The 19,646-nt window shown below is 39.3% G+C and overlaps 1 protein-coding gene across 1 annotated transcript in view; it reads right to left on the reverse strand.

Annotated features, from left to right (window-relative positions):
* The window catches only part of csmd3b (CUB and Sushi multiple domains 3b), a 478,068-nt gene that overhangs the window by 124,968 nt on the left and 333,454 nt on the right, over positions 1-19,646 (reverse strand). Inside the window, exons 11-12 of the mRNA XM_050035068.1 lie at positions 15,647-15,750; positions 14,223-14,335 (exon numbers count right to left, since the gene is read on the reverse strand). Of these exons, the coding sequence (XP_049891025.1) occupies positions 14,223-14,335; positions 15,647-15,750 (217 nt within the window). The remainder of the gene's footprint in view (positions 1-14,222; positions 14,336-15,646; positions 15,751-19,646) is intronic.

Raw genomic sequence — 19,646 nt, forward strand, 5'->3', positions numbered from 1 at the left:
AGTGCTTTCACAGAACTTTTACCCGATGATTGCTGCTATTTTAACTCCCCGCGGACGTCGGGTCGAGGAGGAGGAATAGCGACTATTTATAAGAGTCACTATAAATGTAAGCAGCTAGGTAAGATGACGTGTGCCGTCTGAGTGCCGTAAATCGTTTCATCCTGGAAGCGACCTGGGGCTGACCCGAAGACAGTTCCTAAAGGTATGGGTATACACTATATAGAAATAGCTTATCTTCACACCGATGGTCTCCTTTGCTGTTGTAGGTCACGCACAGACATCAGGAGAAACGAGAGACTTTTGCATATCCAGTTAAAAGTTCCTTGTAGCGGCTTTAAAAAATGTAGGTATATATTTATGACCCTTTTGTAAAGATGCACATCTTCAGTAATAACCAATGGGCTTGGGCTGAGAGCCACAGACAGGTTGGGGAAGTCAGGCAGTATTGAGAGAAGCAATAAGACATTTATGCTTTTGGCCTTTTTGACAGATAGAAAAAAAAGAATATTGCTGCCCTCATCCTGAAACATGGAACTTTACCTAACCTAATAAAAAACCTGACCGGGTTTACAGATATCTCAGCCACTGTAGTGCAAATAACTTCTGACATACAAGAGGTTGGCAAAATAATGCAACTTGCATAAGATAAAACTAATTAAAGGGTCTGATGAGAACTGAAAACACTGGCATCAATCGTCAAAGCTCAGAGGTTAGAGATAATACGTGTTGAGAACAACAGTCTTTGAAAGGCATATCTTAAATAAAACAAGTGGAAGCTACGCAAATGACACATAAGAGATATATAAAAACAGCCCAGAGGGTTTTCAAACAGTGCTAATTGGCATGTCATTTATGTAATGTTTTTTTCTTTCAAAGATTATTATTTTCAAATGTTTGCATTGGTGTTTTTTTTTAAATTCTGTCACTGCATATTTAAAGCAGAAGTAAGGTGAAGCCACACAGACAGCTACTGTATCAGTATACAGAACTAGTTTTGGCTGGCATCTTTCTTCTGTCTGTTTTTAAAGAAAAGAGAATGATAAGTTTTTTTGACTTGGGCATTGTCAGTAGGTGTATGTGGCAGCTAGCTTATCCAGTGACCGGATTCTGGCTTTAACAATATTTGTGGTCACCATGCAGTGTTATCGGCCTCAAATACCCAATGGCCATCTTTCCCTGCTGTGAAACACCATGTCATGCTGCAAGAGCATCATCATCCATTTTGAACAGAAAATATACTGCCAACTGAACAGAGCCTTGCTGTAACATGATTGGCTCTTGGTTTGCTGCGTCAGGCGAATTTCTTGAATGCCTCTACTTCTTAACTCACGTAGCCTAGAGCAAGTTTGCATCCATCTCCTTCTGCGTGCCTCCTTCCCCTGAGTTTGCAAGTATTCATGACATCTCTTTTTTCACGTTCAGTCTGACCGTGAGGTTACACAGATCCTTCTCTGATTCTATATAAAGGTGCCACCATGTCACCATAAATCTCTTTAAAATTTCATGTACGGTATTTCAGAAAATATACCCTCTATTTCCCCAGCCTTCCTCCCCTGTATTCCCCTGCTCTCCTCTCCTGTTTTCGGTATTATTTACAGGAGTGGCCCATGGCAGGAAGCAAAGGTGTGTGCTTTGCCTGCGTGCTTCTCTCTAAGTATATGTATGTGTGTGCGTGCCGGAGTGCGTGTTTGTGATGTATTGCATTAATTTCCATCATGACATTGTCTTTATGAGACCCACAGACTCAACCAATCATAACCTGCCTAACAAACGTGCTTGTGCGTGAACACGCGCGCACCCGCACACACTCCTTGCAAAGTGTAGAGAACAAATTGCTTTGGAGAACAGGCATACTGTCGGAACATTTCCATACTACCACCCTCACACACAAACACACGCAAACAGAGCCCCATAATCACACATCCACAGTCAGTCTCTCCCTTAAAATCACACACAATGATACACACATTTCTCTCTCAAACACACACACAGATACACACAAATAATCCTATTGTGTTTGTAACAACAAGGCTGTCAAACTCACAAAGGGGATTAGGGTCCTTCAAGAGTATGTATGTGTGAGTGCATGAATGAATGTGTGTGCGTGTTTGTACAACTTGGATATTACTTGTATGATTGTGATTGCACATTGAGCCCAGTTCCATTCTGTACTATAATATTCCATCATGCTCACACCGTATTGCCCATGGGAATACACATGTATAGACAAACATACACGCACACACACACATATAAGGAGTGGAAATGCACTACCTGTAAAGATCTGAGAGAGAGCAGGGTAATAGATTTTGGGGGGGTAATGAGATTGGAGGAAAAAGCTTATTGGCTCTTTCTCTTTTGTGACCATTGTGAAATCGATTTTACGGCTAGCTTGCTAATAGTAATTGAATGGCGAGTGTATAGTTGCATGCATAGTCTAATGTTTGTCATATGCTATAAAATGTCTTCTGCAAGTTCGGCTGGTGCTTTATCTTCAATATCCCTCACCTGTGTCTCTAAAACAAAAGCAAGGCGCATTAAACACATTAAGCCACGTAAAACAATAATCTAAGGTAGCTATAATAGCCGCAGAAGAAGAGGAATTGAGTGGGAAGTCTTCCTCACACTCCAGCAGGTCTGCAGTGTGAGGAAGAAATGAGAAATTCAGCCTGTCTAATTAGCTTGTGGTTGTCTGAATCTGTGACCTAAAGGGAGTGGCTCAAATTGACTTGTTCCCACTGTAGACATCAGTGAGGACACTCTGTTGAATAAAAATGATCTAATTTATTAAACTCACAATGCTGACATTTTTTTCTGCCTCTCTCGGGTTCCAAACCAGGCCACTGAGGAGCTTTTGAGGATGGATTTGATGGGAGATGTGTATAAGAAAGACATCAATTTTCAGTTCTCATTAAAGCACAGGGTCTCTGTCGGCTCTTGTTACATAAAGTGCACACAATGTTTTTTTTACACTCGATGGTGTAATTTCCAAATACCTGTAACTCTCTTTAAATTGGACTTCAGGATCACAGATAATAATTGGGCTGTTTTCTTTGATCTAGACACATCATAGGGCAGAGATACATCACTCTAGTCTGCTGTGAAAACTCTGCAACTACACGCCCAGACTCTGTCTCATGACCCTGTAATAGGTTTGTGCTTGCAGCAAAATCTGTGAATTTCAGGATGTGCCTGTCCTCAAAAAGATTTCTGTAATCTATGTACAGGAAGAGCAGGTGAGAGAACGGGACACCCACATCTCAGCAGCATTTTTGTAATTTTAAAGATGTTGCTGTCACGCCTTTTTCTCATCTGAGAACAACATGCTAGAAAATTTGAATAAATAACTAACATCAGTGAACACACCATCACCTCAGCACACTCTATCACATTAAAACAAGGGAGTAAAACCTATAAACGCCTGCCAAGACGACACTTAAGAAAGGTTAAAGCAGCATTTAAAAATGTCTCTTCTGCTTACACTTAAAACAAAGAGTGTAATGAGCTCTGAACCATCTGGAGCTGCTTCCTAATGAGCCTTTCAAATGACTTCATGACCAACCAGGGCCAAAAGCACATCTCATATGTTCACAGTAAGTACAGCTTTGCTTTGTCAATATCTGTCCATGTATTGTAAGAGAAGTTTGAAATGGCCGCTGGTTAAAACAGGAATCAGGACTATCATTGGTTGCGATACTGAAATTTCTAACTTTGATAGAATACCTTGAAAAATATGGTTATTTGATAGTGAAAACTGACTTTGAGGGCATAAAATTGAGAAATGTTATTAACAGATATGTACGACAACATAATGATGACAGCAGCAAACAGCTGAATGACTTTAGTGAGCATTAACAATAATAAAAGCTTTTTTTTACATCAATAAAAACAATATTCTGTGACATGTCCTATAAAGACCATATCTATAATGCATTATAAGGCCATTCATAGTGAATTATAATGCATTTATAATGCTCTATGACTGCATTCATAAGCACACATAATGCTTCCTGGTGCACTATGTCAACAGTTATAAAACATTATGGATGTGACTTATCATGAATTTTAAGCATCTTATGGATGTTTTTGACTAGTTATAAACCAGAGGTTGACTGCTAGAGCTTATGATGCATTATGAAAATCTAAACTCACCTTTATACACATAAACAATCAACTGTAGTAAGGACTAGTAGAATGTTATAATAGTCCATGCAGTACTGTAAGTTATTGTTTGTGTTAAGTAAAGTGAAGTACATATTCATGTAATAACAATAATACTGTATGCTTCATTATCAGGTTTCATAGTTAGTTCATGAATCCAAAAGAATCTATGCTGCTTCAGAAGTGATTAATGTCTATCATACACTAGAAAACTTTGAAAATATTCCGAAAAGACTTGAGTCTGACACCTTCTCACATCTTAAGACAACCTCTAGTTTATAACTAGTCAAGAACATCCACAAGACGCTTATAATGCATCATAAGTCACATCTATACTGTTTTATAACTGTTGATATAGTGTATCAGGGGGCATTATGTGTGTTTATGAGTGCAGTCATTATAGATGCATTATAATTTACTATAAAAGCCCTCATAACGCATAATAGATGTGGTCTTCATAGAAAGTGTTACCCATTCTTCTTCTTAGCATACTGCCCATGTCCAAAAGCCTCTGAGACTGTCTCACGTTCAACAGGCAGAGTGCCAGAAAATAACAAAACAGAACTGTGCTGCATACAACTGCAGTGAACGACTATGTTTACATACACAAAGTATTCAGTTTTTTGACCTTATTCGGAAAAAAGATAATTAACCTCCTAAGCTGTTTACATGGCTAATAAAAATTAATATTTCACCAATATCCCCGTATACATGCAGCCGTGCATACCCTGACTAACGTGCCCTAACATGTCCCCCATTATGTCTAAAATTGAAAAGTGGAACGGCTGCAGTAGCTTGTGCCATTTTGCTGCTTTGCATCAGAAATGGGAATTTTTTTTCACGTTTTTCACCGGTGACAGACTTGCTCAACCATGTGAACACAACCTCACCCTTTCAGTCCGTCAAGCACTGTCTTCATAAAGTGTTGGCGTTGCGATATTTGCGCATATCCAAAAGCCTGTTGATATCCAAGTCTGTCATAATGGTTTCAGTTAGGTGTGTTTCGTCTTCCAGACAGAAATGAGGGCTTTTCTTTCGAGCATGCATCTGTACCCAAAAACCTTGCATACTGTATCAAATTCAGAATATTGTCATATTTGGAATAATATTGGTGTGCATGTAAACGCAATCAGTGTGCTGACTGATGAGAAGACAGCACTGCGAGTGAGTGGGAGGAGGCAGGGCTATCTAGGCACTGCAGTGGCGTCTGTTTGTGTGGAAAAAACGCAGCTGGTACCAGTGTATTGATACTACAGAAAATGAGCATTGAAACCATTTCAAATATCCAGAATCAATATATTAATATATTTGACAAAACTAATCATGACAATCCTTCAAACAGTTCGGTCATCCAATGCCGTACATGATTTGAAATGTATGGAATATATTACTGAGTCCTAATGAGGAGAAAGAATCAATTTTTCCTGATGAATTTCAACCGAATGAACTACAGATATGGCAGCACTTCAATATAAGTAACACTGGTGATTACAGGAGGACTGAACATTACACGAGTCAATAATTCATGACAGGAAAATGAAATGCTGTTTACTGTTCTGTCATGAAGTGAGCCCTGTCCTTCACAGGTTACCTCTGAAGCACACATGCATGCATGTATATATACAGTGTATATGTATATATATATATATATATATATACACACACACACACACACACACACACACACGATCAAACACAACCCAAAAAGCATCTGGCTTTGGCTCACTAACCCAATACTAGGGTTATTGACTGTAAAATTGGACCACATTTCTGGTTATGTTGTGAATGAATATTTCATGAATTCATATTTCATGGTGTTTCAGCTGCTCTGAATGAAATGCTGTTTAGTGTTGTGTGATTAAGAGGGTGCTGCTCAGTACCTGGACTACACTGCTGCAACAGGATTGAGTTCCTGTGGGACCCAATACAAATTACACGGGTGCAGAAAATATTTACTGGTCCAAGCAGGCGGTCAGCGTCATTATTTCAGTATGAAATTTTATATCTGAAAATATGAGAGACTCTTGTTACTGAGCTTTACCATACTTTTAAATGCTTTGTCCTTCAGTAAATAATACATATCCCAATACAGTTCCATGCAAGGTTAAGTTACGGTTCTGTTTTTTGATCTTGTGGCCTCACTCGCTATATTGCTTTCTATCGTTCCCTCTTAATCTCTCCAAGCATATAATTTGCTTCATACATTTTATGAAATGGCCATAATTATATAATAAATAATTAGATAAAAAGCAATAACGTGGGACTTGCTGATCCAATCTGTTACATAAAATAACAGACATGTGCAATCTCACAAAGAAGCATATGGGTACATAAATGCAGGGAGACATGAGGGACACACACACACACACACACACACACACACACACACCACAGATCCATCCAACCAGGGGTCAACTGAGCCGTAAAAACCCACCTTGACATCTCTCCCTCCCATAAAACACATCACATATTAAAAACTATAAAAAGCAGATGAAAAATCTAAAATAAAATCTCAGAAGTAAGAGCTGACATTATGACTCAGTGATGAGATCCTCCTGAAGAGAAGGAAAAAAAAGACTAGGAGCCCCAAACAGCGATGATGTAGTTATACTCAAATTCAAGAATGAGATTTTTATTTCTACCTCTCCCTGTCAGATGCTGCTGTATCATGTGTTCGCCTCATGACCCTCCGCTGCAGAGTAAATGCAGGTGAGCTTATAGCACTCTGTGAGATAAACCCAGGAACATCTAGCACATGGAGCAAACTAGATAAAAAACATTTGTCGTGAGATTAACATGTGTACCATCTAGCCCCCTTTTACTACTGGCTGGGAGGCAGGCACTTGACGTTTATGCTGCACTTTGTAGTCTCCTAGCACTGCGTTATATAACACAGGATGATGGGATAATGCTAGAATGATGCACTTAAAAAAGCCGGAGCTCGAGGGAATGACTCATCGCCGGAAACAAATTCTCAAAATCACCACTCACATGTATTTCAATGAAAGTGGATGAGAGGTAAGGCAAATATTTGCTGTTATTGTTCCATGTTTTGTATCATTTAAGGCCACCACATTGGAAAATTTACAAAAAAATCTAGCTGTACTTGCAGACATACTGCATATCTGGCAGATGTATATACTGAATTAATGTATTCACTATTAGCACACATATCTAAGATAGGAATGGTATAAATGATCTAGCTCTGGCGCTTATTAAAATCTGCCTGGCATCAGAAAAGACAAAACACACAGCACCGTCCACCCTGACAGTTCAATCAATCTGATGTGGTGACAGGTGTCTTTACTTGCCACATCCATGGTCACAATGTGGCTTTAGTGAGCAGCAGGTGAGTGAGGGCAAATGAGCACCTGTGCCTGTTTCAATTGGCAGGAATCAGCTGCTACTCCTAAGTGGAACAGAAGGTTTACTCTGTGTGAAGTGTTGAGAATCCTGCATCAATCCAATTGGCAGCTGCCGCATTTAAATTATAGAAAGCCGTGGTGGTGCTTGAAAATCCCACTCTGTGGCGGCCCTTAAAATCTCAAAAGTAAGATGAGCTGCTGATGGAATACTGCTGAAGCCCCTCAGAGATCTTACAAACCATTTGAACAGAATTTGCAAAAAAACAAAAACTAAAAAAAAAACACCGATTACAAAGAAAAACAGGAGACTGAAGAGGGACTGAAGCAGGTGCATTGTGAGTATCACTGCCCAATGCGGATACTAGCCACACACCAAACATCCTCTCTGACTGAGAATATGAGTAGTAAAGTTATTAAAGCATTACATTATGATATAGACTTTATTCATAAATGTTTATCTGACCTGATCTATCCATTCCAAGCAGAACATTAAGCACATTTCTTTTGCCTGCTCTGTGTTTTATGAACTCGGTTATCCAGTTTAAATGATAAGACATATTCTCATATTTACCAGCTGCAACATAGTGGCTGGTGTTGTTTTCACCTTGTGAGTCTGCTCGTGTGTGTGTCAGCATGGCAAAGTGCGTTCCTGGAAGCACTTATTGTAAAGGGAACTACTCCAGAGGTGGTTATGAGTACTTTGCCAGGTGTTAATGTTTTTTCCAATGTGACGGCGTCACAACCGTGATAGATGTTGTAACAATATTTTACAGCTGTGCACTTGACATAACAATGAAGGCTGGGTTTAAAGATGAATGTGGTCAAAGAGAGGGCAGTGAAAGTAGGGGGTAGGAAGTAGGGAGGAGGCCATTGCACTCCAACCTTTAACCCTTGGTGCACTTTTGTTTTAAAGGGAAATTGCGGTTTATTTCAACCTGTCTCCTATCGTCCTAAATTTGTTTCAAGTGACTAGTGACATAAAAATAATAGTTAGCATGTTAGCCGTTAGCCTAGATACAGCTGGGGCGCATAGTAGCGTCAGACCTGTTAAAAGGTAAGTGAACTGGCATACTTCAAGTGCAAAGTTAGTCCACTAAACAAGCTTTTTTTCTACAAAGACCGCCTCATATCGTCAGGATAAATGTCAGAGAACATACATAAAATGACATGTAAACGTGTTGTCTTACCTTACCGGTGTGCTGCCATGTTTGTTTACCATTTAGCTCTGCTTTCCAAAGAGCGGCTAAAATATCGCGAGAACAAGCAGCGATCTCATACCGTGCCTGAAATCTCGCGAGAACAAGCCGCAGCAGCTGCAAGGCAGAACCGGACAGTAGCCTGAAAAGTTCATTCATTTATTTTATGAAAGATTTATAGAATAATGGCTGACTTTTTGCCAGACTTTTTATCTAGAGCTCGCGAGATTTCAGGCACGGTATGAGATCGCTGCTTGTTCTCGCGATATTTCGTTCATTTTTTCATGTTAAATCCAATGATCAATGATGCCAAATGTTGGTATCTCAGAGCACATCTGGGTGAGAACGCTGGGTTTAGACAAGAGATGAAGCTATCCGAGGAACCACCGGCAAAGAGGCAGAGGCGCCCTGAAGCTGGGAAGCCAGCCGCTCCGTCAGCTACTTGGCTGGGTGCTTTGTTGGCTACTTCGTCGGCCCCTACATTGGCTTCCAAAACAATTGCTTCAACGACGATCTGCCAAAATTGTTTCGATATCTGCTCTATTTTCTTCTCTGTATCATTTCAGTAGTAGCCTAGTATCACTGCCAGACAAGCAAACACACATACACACACATGCACACATGCACACAAGTGGAGACAGAAGATTTGCTCTATGTGTGATTAGAAAAGAGCAGAGGAGCAAGTTTAATGTCACCCCTTCAGCTCATTCAAAAATTACATTTTTGTTATTATAGAGAAAGTAAAGTACCCAAAAAGGTAGCGTCCTGTACTGGTACCAGAGTCCAGGTACTGGAACCAGTATTGATATACAATCTCAGCCATGTTGAATAAATCAGGCACAGTTCACCTGTTTTGCCGGACTCACTTCTCACATGTCATATATTCCATCACACCATACAAACCGATTTGGTGCTGTGGCTGATGTGATCGCATCACAAGATAGACTCTGGTGAATATATATTATTTGTTCATGAGAGAAAAATAATTCTAATACTATGTATATGACATTGGTGTGCTGTGTTTCATGATGTTGTGTATTCAAGCCTGACACATACAATACATAAAACATGTGATACTGTCGTTCTTACGTATAAGTAAGTATAATAGTTAGAATGAATACATAAATGATTTTGTGGAAATAACACAGAGAGTTGTTGTAACCTTACTCTGATGGTTTCTATTTTTCAAACTAATAAAACAACAATCGTCAGTTGAACATCATTCTGTTTAAACAGAGAAACCCTGGCATTCATCCATGCAGTAACACACTCAATATCTTTTTCATTTCATAGAGAATAAAAGTAAATCATTGAGACGTTGTTTTATTGTTGCTGAACTCAAATCAACAGCAAATTTATAAAATATATGCTTATAAATACGTTCTGTGTAACTCCACAGTCACACACAAATATATACACACATGGATATATTATGCCTTAAAACCTCAACGACACCTCTTTATGGACTATGCAGACAGATATATAAGCTTACGATAAATTTATTTATTCATAGAGTAGACAGAAACGCGCTGAAACTTTAATGTAAATGACGTCAATAATATCACAGCTCTCCCTTAAATCTAAAGCTGTGACACGCCATGACTCAGGGTAGATGGACGGATCACTGCACAGGCAGTCTGGACTGATATGTGTGCGTTTGTTTCTGTGTGTGTGTGTGAGTGTGTTTGATTTGTATGCCTTGCGACGGGGAGTGGAGTCAAAGTGTTGCTAGGTTGGTGACCTTGGCTTTAATAATAGATGAATGGTGACAAGAAAAAAAAGAGAGGGACAGAGGGAAATACAGAGAAACACAGAGGCAGGACTGGTCAGCTAACAGACAACAAAAGAGAAGAGGGGGGTGTCTGATAAAGGAAATGGCTGAGAGGGAAAGACGGGGAGAAGCAGAGACACCAAACAACAGTGCATTAGAGAGCAACTGAAAGAGAAAATGTTGTGATTTTAGGAAGAAGGGGAAGAGAGGATGGGGATGGAGAGACGGCTAATGAGGAAAAATGACACCGCCTGAGAGACAGACCGAGAGAGTGGGGAAGAGGGGGAGAACGTGACGAGTGAAAGAGGTGAGTGACTTGTTGGTAGAGCTCCGTTGGCTCACTGATGGAGGACCTGTCTGACACACGAGCACACACACACACACACACACACACACACTTATATTATATAGAGCATTGGTGACTTTGCAGCAAGGCTACTGATAATGTTTATATTTCATAGCCAAGGTCTATGGGATCTGGCTTTAGGGATACATACACACACACACACACACACAGTCTCTGTTTCTTCCTCAAAAACACACATACATCTCAAACAGACACCCACTAATACCACAGGCGTCCACCTTTATAGTAAATCTTGTGGGTGATGGAGCCAGTACTCAGAGAAAAACACATCCATCTTGCAAGTGGGTGCTGATGGGATTTTTCAGGGTGTTTAGGCGTGAGAGAGAAAGTCAAATTTAAGGATAATAAACAGCCAGGTGAATGCTTCCCACTGTTTGTTTCTCTAACTGTGGCATATAAAAATGTAAGAATGTCAAAAGTGCTGTTATATATCTCGAGCATTTCTGCGCTTCAGTTTCTTGTTACTTATCAGCTGACGCATACTTTAACACCAATACATCTGTGACTAATGTGTGCCAAAAATAATGTCTGACCAATGCAGTGAACAACTACACATAACGTTCTGGCATCTGATTACGCTTTTAGGAAAAATATAGTCTCCATTGTCAGGAGTAAATAGAATATACCCACTGGAGTGAATACACACAGCTTAATCCCTGCAAATAGAAGAAAGTCAGGCCATCATGCCCGTGCAGTGGATTGTCATTATAAGCATGGATGCATTTAAATGGTGGTTCTTGACATTAATTTTTCTATTGATCTCTATGGGGAAAATATTCAGGAGAAATGAATGAGGATATGTGCAACTGTTGTGGAGCCCCTTTGCACCGCTTCTATGCCAGTGATGGTACTCCTGTATGCTCCTCCAAACTGGAAGCATGCCGACCGCCATTTTCTGTACGTTAATATGTCGGCCACGCATAAGTACCTCGTACAGCCACTTTAAAAAATTGCAACTACCCATTTCAGTTATTATTACTACCATTACTATTATTATCAATATCAGCACTTAAATCTACATCAGTGCTTTTTGCTAATGGCTGAGAGGGTGTTTCCATTCGAAAAACCGAGAAAAGAACGAAGATGGAGCTGACCTTTAAGTGCGCATCAACTGCTGTAAACCATAAAAATACACTACAAGACAACAGTAAAAACTCATTTTGACTATTCTTTTAATCAGATCTTAGCCACTGTATTGTAAGAAATTCAAATTGAAACCCAAGGAGAATAAAGGGCAAGGATATATCAAAACAATGTGCCATTGTCCTACCACGGCATTACCGGGCTCAGCACTGTGACCTCATTATAACAATCAATCTAAAGATGATGACACCCAAATGAGGCTCACAAAGTTCATTTCTGCAGCAAAGCTCACCTCTCTGAGTTTCATGGACTGCAATCAACTTCACACTACATCTATCAAACAGAGAACTTCAGAAAGGTTAATATTTTTAGCATGGCAGGAGCTGAGTAAACAGAAGAGATTAAAACTGTTTTTAATTGATGTTCAAATAAAGGTCAGGTGTTGCAAGACAAACGTTTATTTTTTAAACCTAACAAATATAGCAGAAAAGAAATCAGGAGAGTTGAATAACATGTCCTGATATATACACAAATCGTTTGAAGAATGAAGTAGTTTTCGTCTTAAGAGAATTTATCTTGTCCACATGAATGGACAGATTCAGATGCCACACTTCACAAGTTTGGTCTTAATTAGAGATGTAACACAGAGCTACTTTATCCTGAAGACAGTGGTGGAAATAGACCATGAGGGCAAATCCTTCACATAGAAATCTAACGTAATATGCATCCCCAAAATCCTCTTGAGTCAGTTGCTGTAAAGACTTCATTGTTAGGCGACCTGACTGATTGAGGGCGTTACAACACCCCAAGCAGGGAACAACAAACAGTGATAAAACTATTAATTGTTTTGGCTGAGACATGCTAAATCATTAACAGAATTAGAGAAGAGTCAAAACTCATTAAATTGATTTAGTAATTTTAGTTAAACATTTAACAAAGCTGTCTTTTTTCTTTCTAGCATTAGCAAACATATCTCATTTATAGTCTCATTTATAACCGATGTGTACATACACAACGAGGTCTGAAAGAGCGTACGCCACTTCCCACTCAAAAGTTGCGATCTATGAAAGCAAACTTGTCCAGAGAATGTGCCCACCTGTAGGAAACTCTGATCCATGTGCGCGAACATTTTGGAGACAGAGTATTTTGGTGATGCAGATGGTACGGTGGTGAATTGAAGCCAGATTGTAGAAAATGAATCTGAGAGGAATCAATTACATCCCTCACGCATTAAATTTCACTTTATATCACACGTTACCCTATAGATCCCCTTTAGTATAAACAATCCAATCCAACAGTGTTATTTGTGCTTGTGCTAGTGAGCCAGTACTTTTCCATAAGCACCTTTCAATTGTAAAAATTATAAACCAACTGAAATCTCAAGTCAAATTCTGCTCAATAATTCACCAGCACTGTCTCACTATTGAATTCCCAAACCCCAGAGTGTGGAGGAGAGGGCCAGACTGTATGCTACTGACACTCATACAATCATACTTCTCATATTGCAGGCCAAGTTTGCCACAGTAAAGCTTAAATAAATAAATAAATAAATTGTGTTCACATATCAAACTTACATCTTCAAATGATTTCCAAGGGTGGGCTATACCACTGATTGTTGCGACCATTTTGGCAAGGTATGAAGCAATTAGACTGATTGCTGTAAACGTATAAATACTACTGTGACACTGGGTTGTTGCCATTATTCACTGTAAAGAACCATCGATCAACAGGCTCATTTCTATGCATCAACATTCATGAGATGCTTTGCATTGACCACTTATGGTTGAGTGTGGGCATGTAGAGGGCGGCATATAAGACTGATCCACGTATGGACAATTCCAAGTCAATTTGGAATGTATAAAAGGAAATAGCACACTGGCAGGCGTAATATTTTTTAGCGGCTTTTGTCCATACGTACACTTCTAGTTTGACTTCTATGCAACTGCTGGGTTGTGAAGCACTTGTAGCATAGTGGCTGCATGGGGTATTGCAACTGCATTGCTCAGAAGACACACTGGCCCAAAATAGCAGTTTTTCCCCATACACAATCATTGAAAAAGGAGTAGCTGAAAAATGGTGCATGCATGATGGAGCACAACATATGGAGGTGGTTGCTTGGCCTAAAAAAATAAATTGTTTATAAAGATAAAGTAAACTAAAAATAGCACTGATTTGAAGTTTGGAAATCATTTCTCAGCCTCTTCACACACACAGACTTCATTTTCTCCTTCCCACCTCTCTTTCTCTCTCACCCACACATGGACATGGTAATTTCTTACCCTTATAGTTGATCTTGAATCCTATAGAACCGACACTCTCATCTGACTGTAGGTGGAGCCACATCTGGTGGGTCATACTGACGATCAGGTCAGGAACAAAGCTACCCGACAGACTGTAGCAGAAAATACATTAATATTAAATCATTGTCTTCATAATTACCATTCTAAAAAGTATAATTTTCATCACTGCAATCATGGACATAATCAAATTCTCAAGTGCTGCTCTGAGTGTGAACAAATTGCTGGAGCATACTGCGCTGGGGATGAATCCTTTGATTTGGTTTGCTTTAGTTTTGCAGAATGCTGCCTCAGGAAAGCAAATTGCTCAGAGTACATTCATACTATCTAGTGCTTTTTTCCTTTTTTTTCCCAGGCTGCCAGCGCCTTTTAGGCATGAAAGTTAACAGTGACTGACTCCAAAGTGAATTGAAATCATCCACTTTGTGAAGGCTCTGCATCTGTTATCCTTTTGGGCACTGCAGAACATTTTCAAAACTCAGGAACAGTTCATCTTTTTAAGTGGAGCGCACATAATGCAGACTGCTGTTTTACGATCTGACTAATTGCAACAAAGAAGATGGAGGATTTCAAGGTGGCTGGCAGCTGATGGCTTATATCGAGAACCAGAATGAAAATGGAAAAAGTACAAGACGGAAATTTGGTGGAAGTTTTTTTTTCTCTGATTGTTTGGACTTTATGTGGAACATGTTATGTGTGTTGTAAAGTGTTTGATAGACTGACAACAGCGCTGCTGTTCATGACAGCAGCTGGTCATTATTGAAAGACATTGTGTGTTGCACAATCTGTTTTATAAAATCACTAAAATAAAAATAAAAAATGCAGTTAAGATGGCACATTTTCTGAGGGATATTACATTCATCTTTAAGGAGTTTATCTCACAACATTACTTTGGTAAAGCTGTTTTGTAGACATAATCTGCCCGCCCAGACAGCAGACCGCTCTGTATGCATCTCATCATTGTGGCTCCAAGACTACAACTAAACTTCATATGCATGATTTTCAAGAGAGAAAGAAACTGTCAGTGTGATCTTGTTTCTTTTTTAATTTGAAGGGCTTTGTGAGGCTTTTTTTAATAAAGAAAAACATAATCTAAGAATTTTACGCGAAACATATCAGTGATACTTATTTGCCTCTGAAAACTTGTTCTCACAAGTTTTACAAGCAGCTGCTGTACTATTTATGGAGACATTGGTGAAGATACGATAAGGTGCAGGATTTCCCACCTATGATTCACAAAGGAATAATGTAACAAAATCAAGTTTTTATATTTCTAAAGTTGTTCTCTGAGGGCCTCAAAGTGTGCCTTTATTTGACACACTCTATCCTGCGATGCTTGAAAAAAAAAAACCTTGTACTTCACAGTACATAAATGGGAGGATAGAAAAGGATAGTATTATACTTACACCTGTAGTATGGTTGTAGGATCTCCAACCTCTCCTCCATCTCCTATAGTCAGAGTATCATAGGCTATCTCCAGGTCAAACTCTTCAAAGTTGATCTGGATTACCTAATGTTCACAAATACAAAAATATAGATATATCCATGTCAGTTCCAACACAGTCAAAGTCAGTATGGGACTGATTTGAATTCCGTATTTTGAATTCAGTAAAATAAAAGGAAGAAGAAGAGGAGAGAGAAGAGGAAGAACACAACACATTAGAGACATCAGAACCCAATAGTGTATGAGAAATGAACCCTTTCTAAGAACCATCGGTTTAGGGGATGTAGAACTGTGCTATGATAACAACAGGGTGCCACTGTTGTAAACAAAATATCTTGTAAAATTATAACTTCATGTCATACTGTCATAACACATAATTGTTCTTACAATATTACAATGTGTGCCTTGAAAATTTTGAAGTTAATTGCCGAAGCATTTCAACTTTTTGTTAAAACACCAACTTTATTTCCCTGACGTAACAGCTTTTTCGTCCTCAATTTTTTTTTACTTTAGTAAAAAATATTTAGACTCTATTTGCCAGTTGCCCTCACACTCCAATTTCCTTGTCAGAAACTCTGAAGTATGCTTGCTATAGGCTGGGGCAGATACACTGATAACATGGAGTATAGATTTACAGTAATACTGACATTCAAAATGAACTAAGAGAACCACGAGTGACCGCTCATGGATTTATTGTACAAGGAAAAGCTGAAGGTCGCATTTAAGGACCACAGTGCAATCAAAATTAGATCAGTTAAGAACTGCAGTTGAGATGATTTTGTTGAGCGCTTGAATTCACTAGACTGGTCTCCAGTGCATTGTTCTGATGTGGATAAAGCATGAAAGCACTTAAACTGTTTGTTATTTGTTGGACAAGGTTACTACATTCAAAATATTTTTAGTGAAACAGAGATCCGAGCCATGGATGAATGGTGGTATTTTAGATGCTATTAACAAGAGAAACAAAGCCTTTTTAGTTGAAGGGAAGTCCAAAGATCAGGCTGACCTTAATAATTACAAGAAACTGAGAAATATGGTGCAAAATAAGATCAGAGCGAGGCAAGTCTCTGAAACTAATTGGGTGCAGCAGCAGGCTCAACAGTTAGGCAAATAATAATTGTCTCAACATTAATGATAAGCTTTCCTCTGAATGGACCAAGATTGAAAGTAAGTGCAATATTTTCTTCACATTTGTATCCAAACAACCAGTAGACAGGCTGCCAGGCAATCAAGGAATGTAAAATGGAAATTGTATGATTTAATACTTTTCACAAATGGGAGCAGTGGCACATGTATTTGGACTTACTAAGGTTCCTCAAGACAAAGTGTTACAGCTATGGGAAGATCTTAGGTGCTTTACAGCTACAGTCTGGATAAAATGCCTGCCAGATTTCTGAAAGATGCTGCGGAACATATTGCACCATATCTCACTCATGTTTTTAATCCCTTCAGTGAGTCTGGCAGTGTCCCTAAACATCTTAAACTTGCCAGGGTCATTCCTTTGTTTTAGAAAGGGAACAAACTGGAAGAGGAAAATTATCAGCCGGTTTCCACTCTGGGAGCCATATCAAAAGTCTTAGAGAAAATAATACATGAGCAAATTAACAGCTTTAGTTGCAAGACTGATTTGCTGTATAAAATGCAATACAGTTTTACAGAGCCTCCCTCAACGGATACATGTTTATTATTTCTATAAGATTACAAAGGGAAAGACATTGATTTAGGAAAATCTGTGGCATGGGCTTTTAGACCACTAGAAAGGCTTTTGACAATGTTGACAATTAGATTCTGCTCACTAGACGTTGGGTTTCAATGACACGGCTTGTGAGTGGATTCAAGTCATATTTGACTGAGAGGTGGCAAAGAGTTGATATCAACAGCAATCTATCTGAGGCTTGAGAAATCAAATATGGTGTGCCACAGGGAAGTGTACTAGGTCCTTTGCTCTCTCTGCTATACAGCAATGATGTGACATCTGTTTGTGAATGATATCTATTTATATGGACAACTTTATTTTTTTAGTTTCCCACAAGGACAAAAACATTGTTGAGAACCAGTTAAATGATTGATCCGAAAACATCAGCTGGCTGTCTGAAAACAAATCGTCTTTACTCCTTGGAAAAAACTGAATCTATATTATTTGGTTCAGAAATAAGGTTGAGTAGGGCCTCAGAGTTCAGTATCACAGTGGGAGACATGCATATTATTGCCAAAACGTGTGTTAATTACTTTGGCTGTGAGTTTAATGAATCCCTGAGTGGTGAGGCTGTAGAATAAAGAGTTATGTCCAAGGTGAAGCAGATTATTTAAATTTCTGGCGTGTACAGCCTTACTTTGATTACCCCTGTGCTACATGGTACAATGGCACCCCCAAGGGTATTAAAACTAAACTTCAAATAGCCCAAAAAAGTACCTTAGCCTTAGCCTTATGTCTCACATTGACCCTTCCTATTTTTTGTGAATTAAAATAGTTGATGGTAGAAAATAGTGTGAGGCAGCTTAAACTTAGGGCTCATTTATACTTCCTTTAGGTGCGAAAATAGAGTTTCAATTAAAGTTTTAAACATTTCAAATGTCACTGCCCTCATACTTCCATGCATCCTTTATGATACGCATTGTAGGTCACTTTGTTGGGTGCACTGTATTAGGTGGTCTCACTCCAAGATGAGGGAGGCTGCTTTGTTGATTGTGCAGCACTGCTTGAAAAGATTCGCACTAGATGTATGTATTTATTAGTAAGTATATATCTATGGATGTCCATCCATCCATCCATCCATCCATCCATCCATTTTCATCTGCTTATCCGGGGCTGGGTCACAGGGACACCAGGCCAAGCAAAGCACCCCAGGCATCCCTCTTCCCAGCAACGCTTTCCAGCTCCTTCTTGTGGGACTCCAAGGCATTCCCAGGCCAGATGAGATGTGTAATCCTCCTACCAGTGGGACATGCCCAAAAAAACTCCAACAGAAGGCGCCCAGGAGGCATCCTGATCAGATGCCCGAACCACCTCAACTGACCCCTCTTGATGCAAAGGAGCAGCGGCTCTACTCCGAGCTCCCTTTGGAGATCCAAGCTCCTTACCCTATCTCTAAGGCTGAGCCCAACCATCTCACGGAGGAAACTCATTTCGGCCGCTTGCATCCGTGATCTCATTCTTTTGGTCGCTACCCAGAGCTAATGACCATAGGTGGGGGCTGGGACGTAAATAAACCAGTAAAACGAAAGCTTTGCCTTCTGGCTCAGCTCCCACTTCTGATCTAGCTCTTCTGCCTCTACATCTATGGATGTCATAGATAGAAATGTTTTTAAGTAGTCTATGCATATATGTACAGTAAGTGAGTCAATGTTTTGTATTTGTATGGATTAAGAGATATACACTTTTATTTGATTATTTAATTTTTTGCCTTGCTATGCAGCTGTAAATGGAAGGATGTACTTTTTATGATGTAAGCCTATGTAATTGTACAGGGTGCCTTAGTCATCTATGAGATGTATTGCTATCATTGTCTTGCTGGAAAGGGGACCACAGTTATTTTTTTAACTCTGGCTATCCTTGTTGCAGTGTATGACCTTTTATATTTACACGTATTTTTGATACATCAAATAAATCAGGCCAAGTTAAAGAAAGCAATAAAAAATACCTATAAATTAGAAAGTATGAGAATAATGTTAAAAATGTATATATAAAACTACATTGCCCTCCACTGACCCCAATCATAACAAGCATATGCTCCACAGCTGTTCTTTATATTTAGACTTTCACCTATGACCATATCAAAGACACATTTCCTTTCTCACTACTTGACCAAAGGTGAATCATTGGAATTCATTAATGCATCACACAGTGTGGTATAATTTCATCCAGTGTTACAAAAGGAAGTAGGAAGAGATGAGAAACACCTCCCGCGCTGCACTCAAAGCTGGGTGAATCAGCTCACAGCTCAAAACTCTGATCGGGAATT

The sequence above is a fragment of the Epinephelus moara genome, chromosome 22, assembly GCF_006386435.1.
Source record: "Epinephelus moara isolate mb chromosome 22, YSFRI_EMoa_1.0, whole genome shotgun sequence".
NCBI classification, from domain to species: domain Eukaryota; kingdom Metazoa; phylum Chordata; class Actinopteri; order Perciformes; family Serranidae; genus Epinephelus; species Epinephelus moara.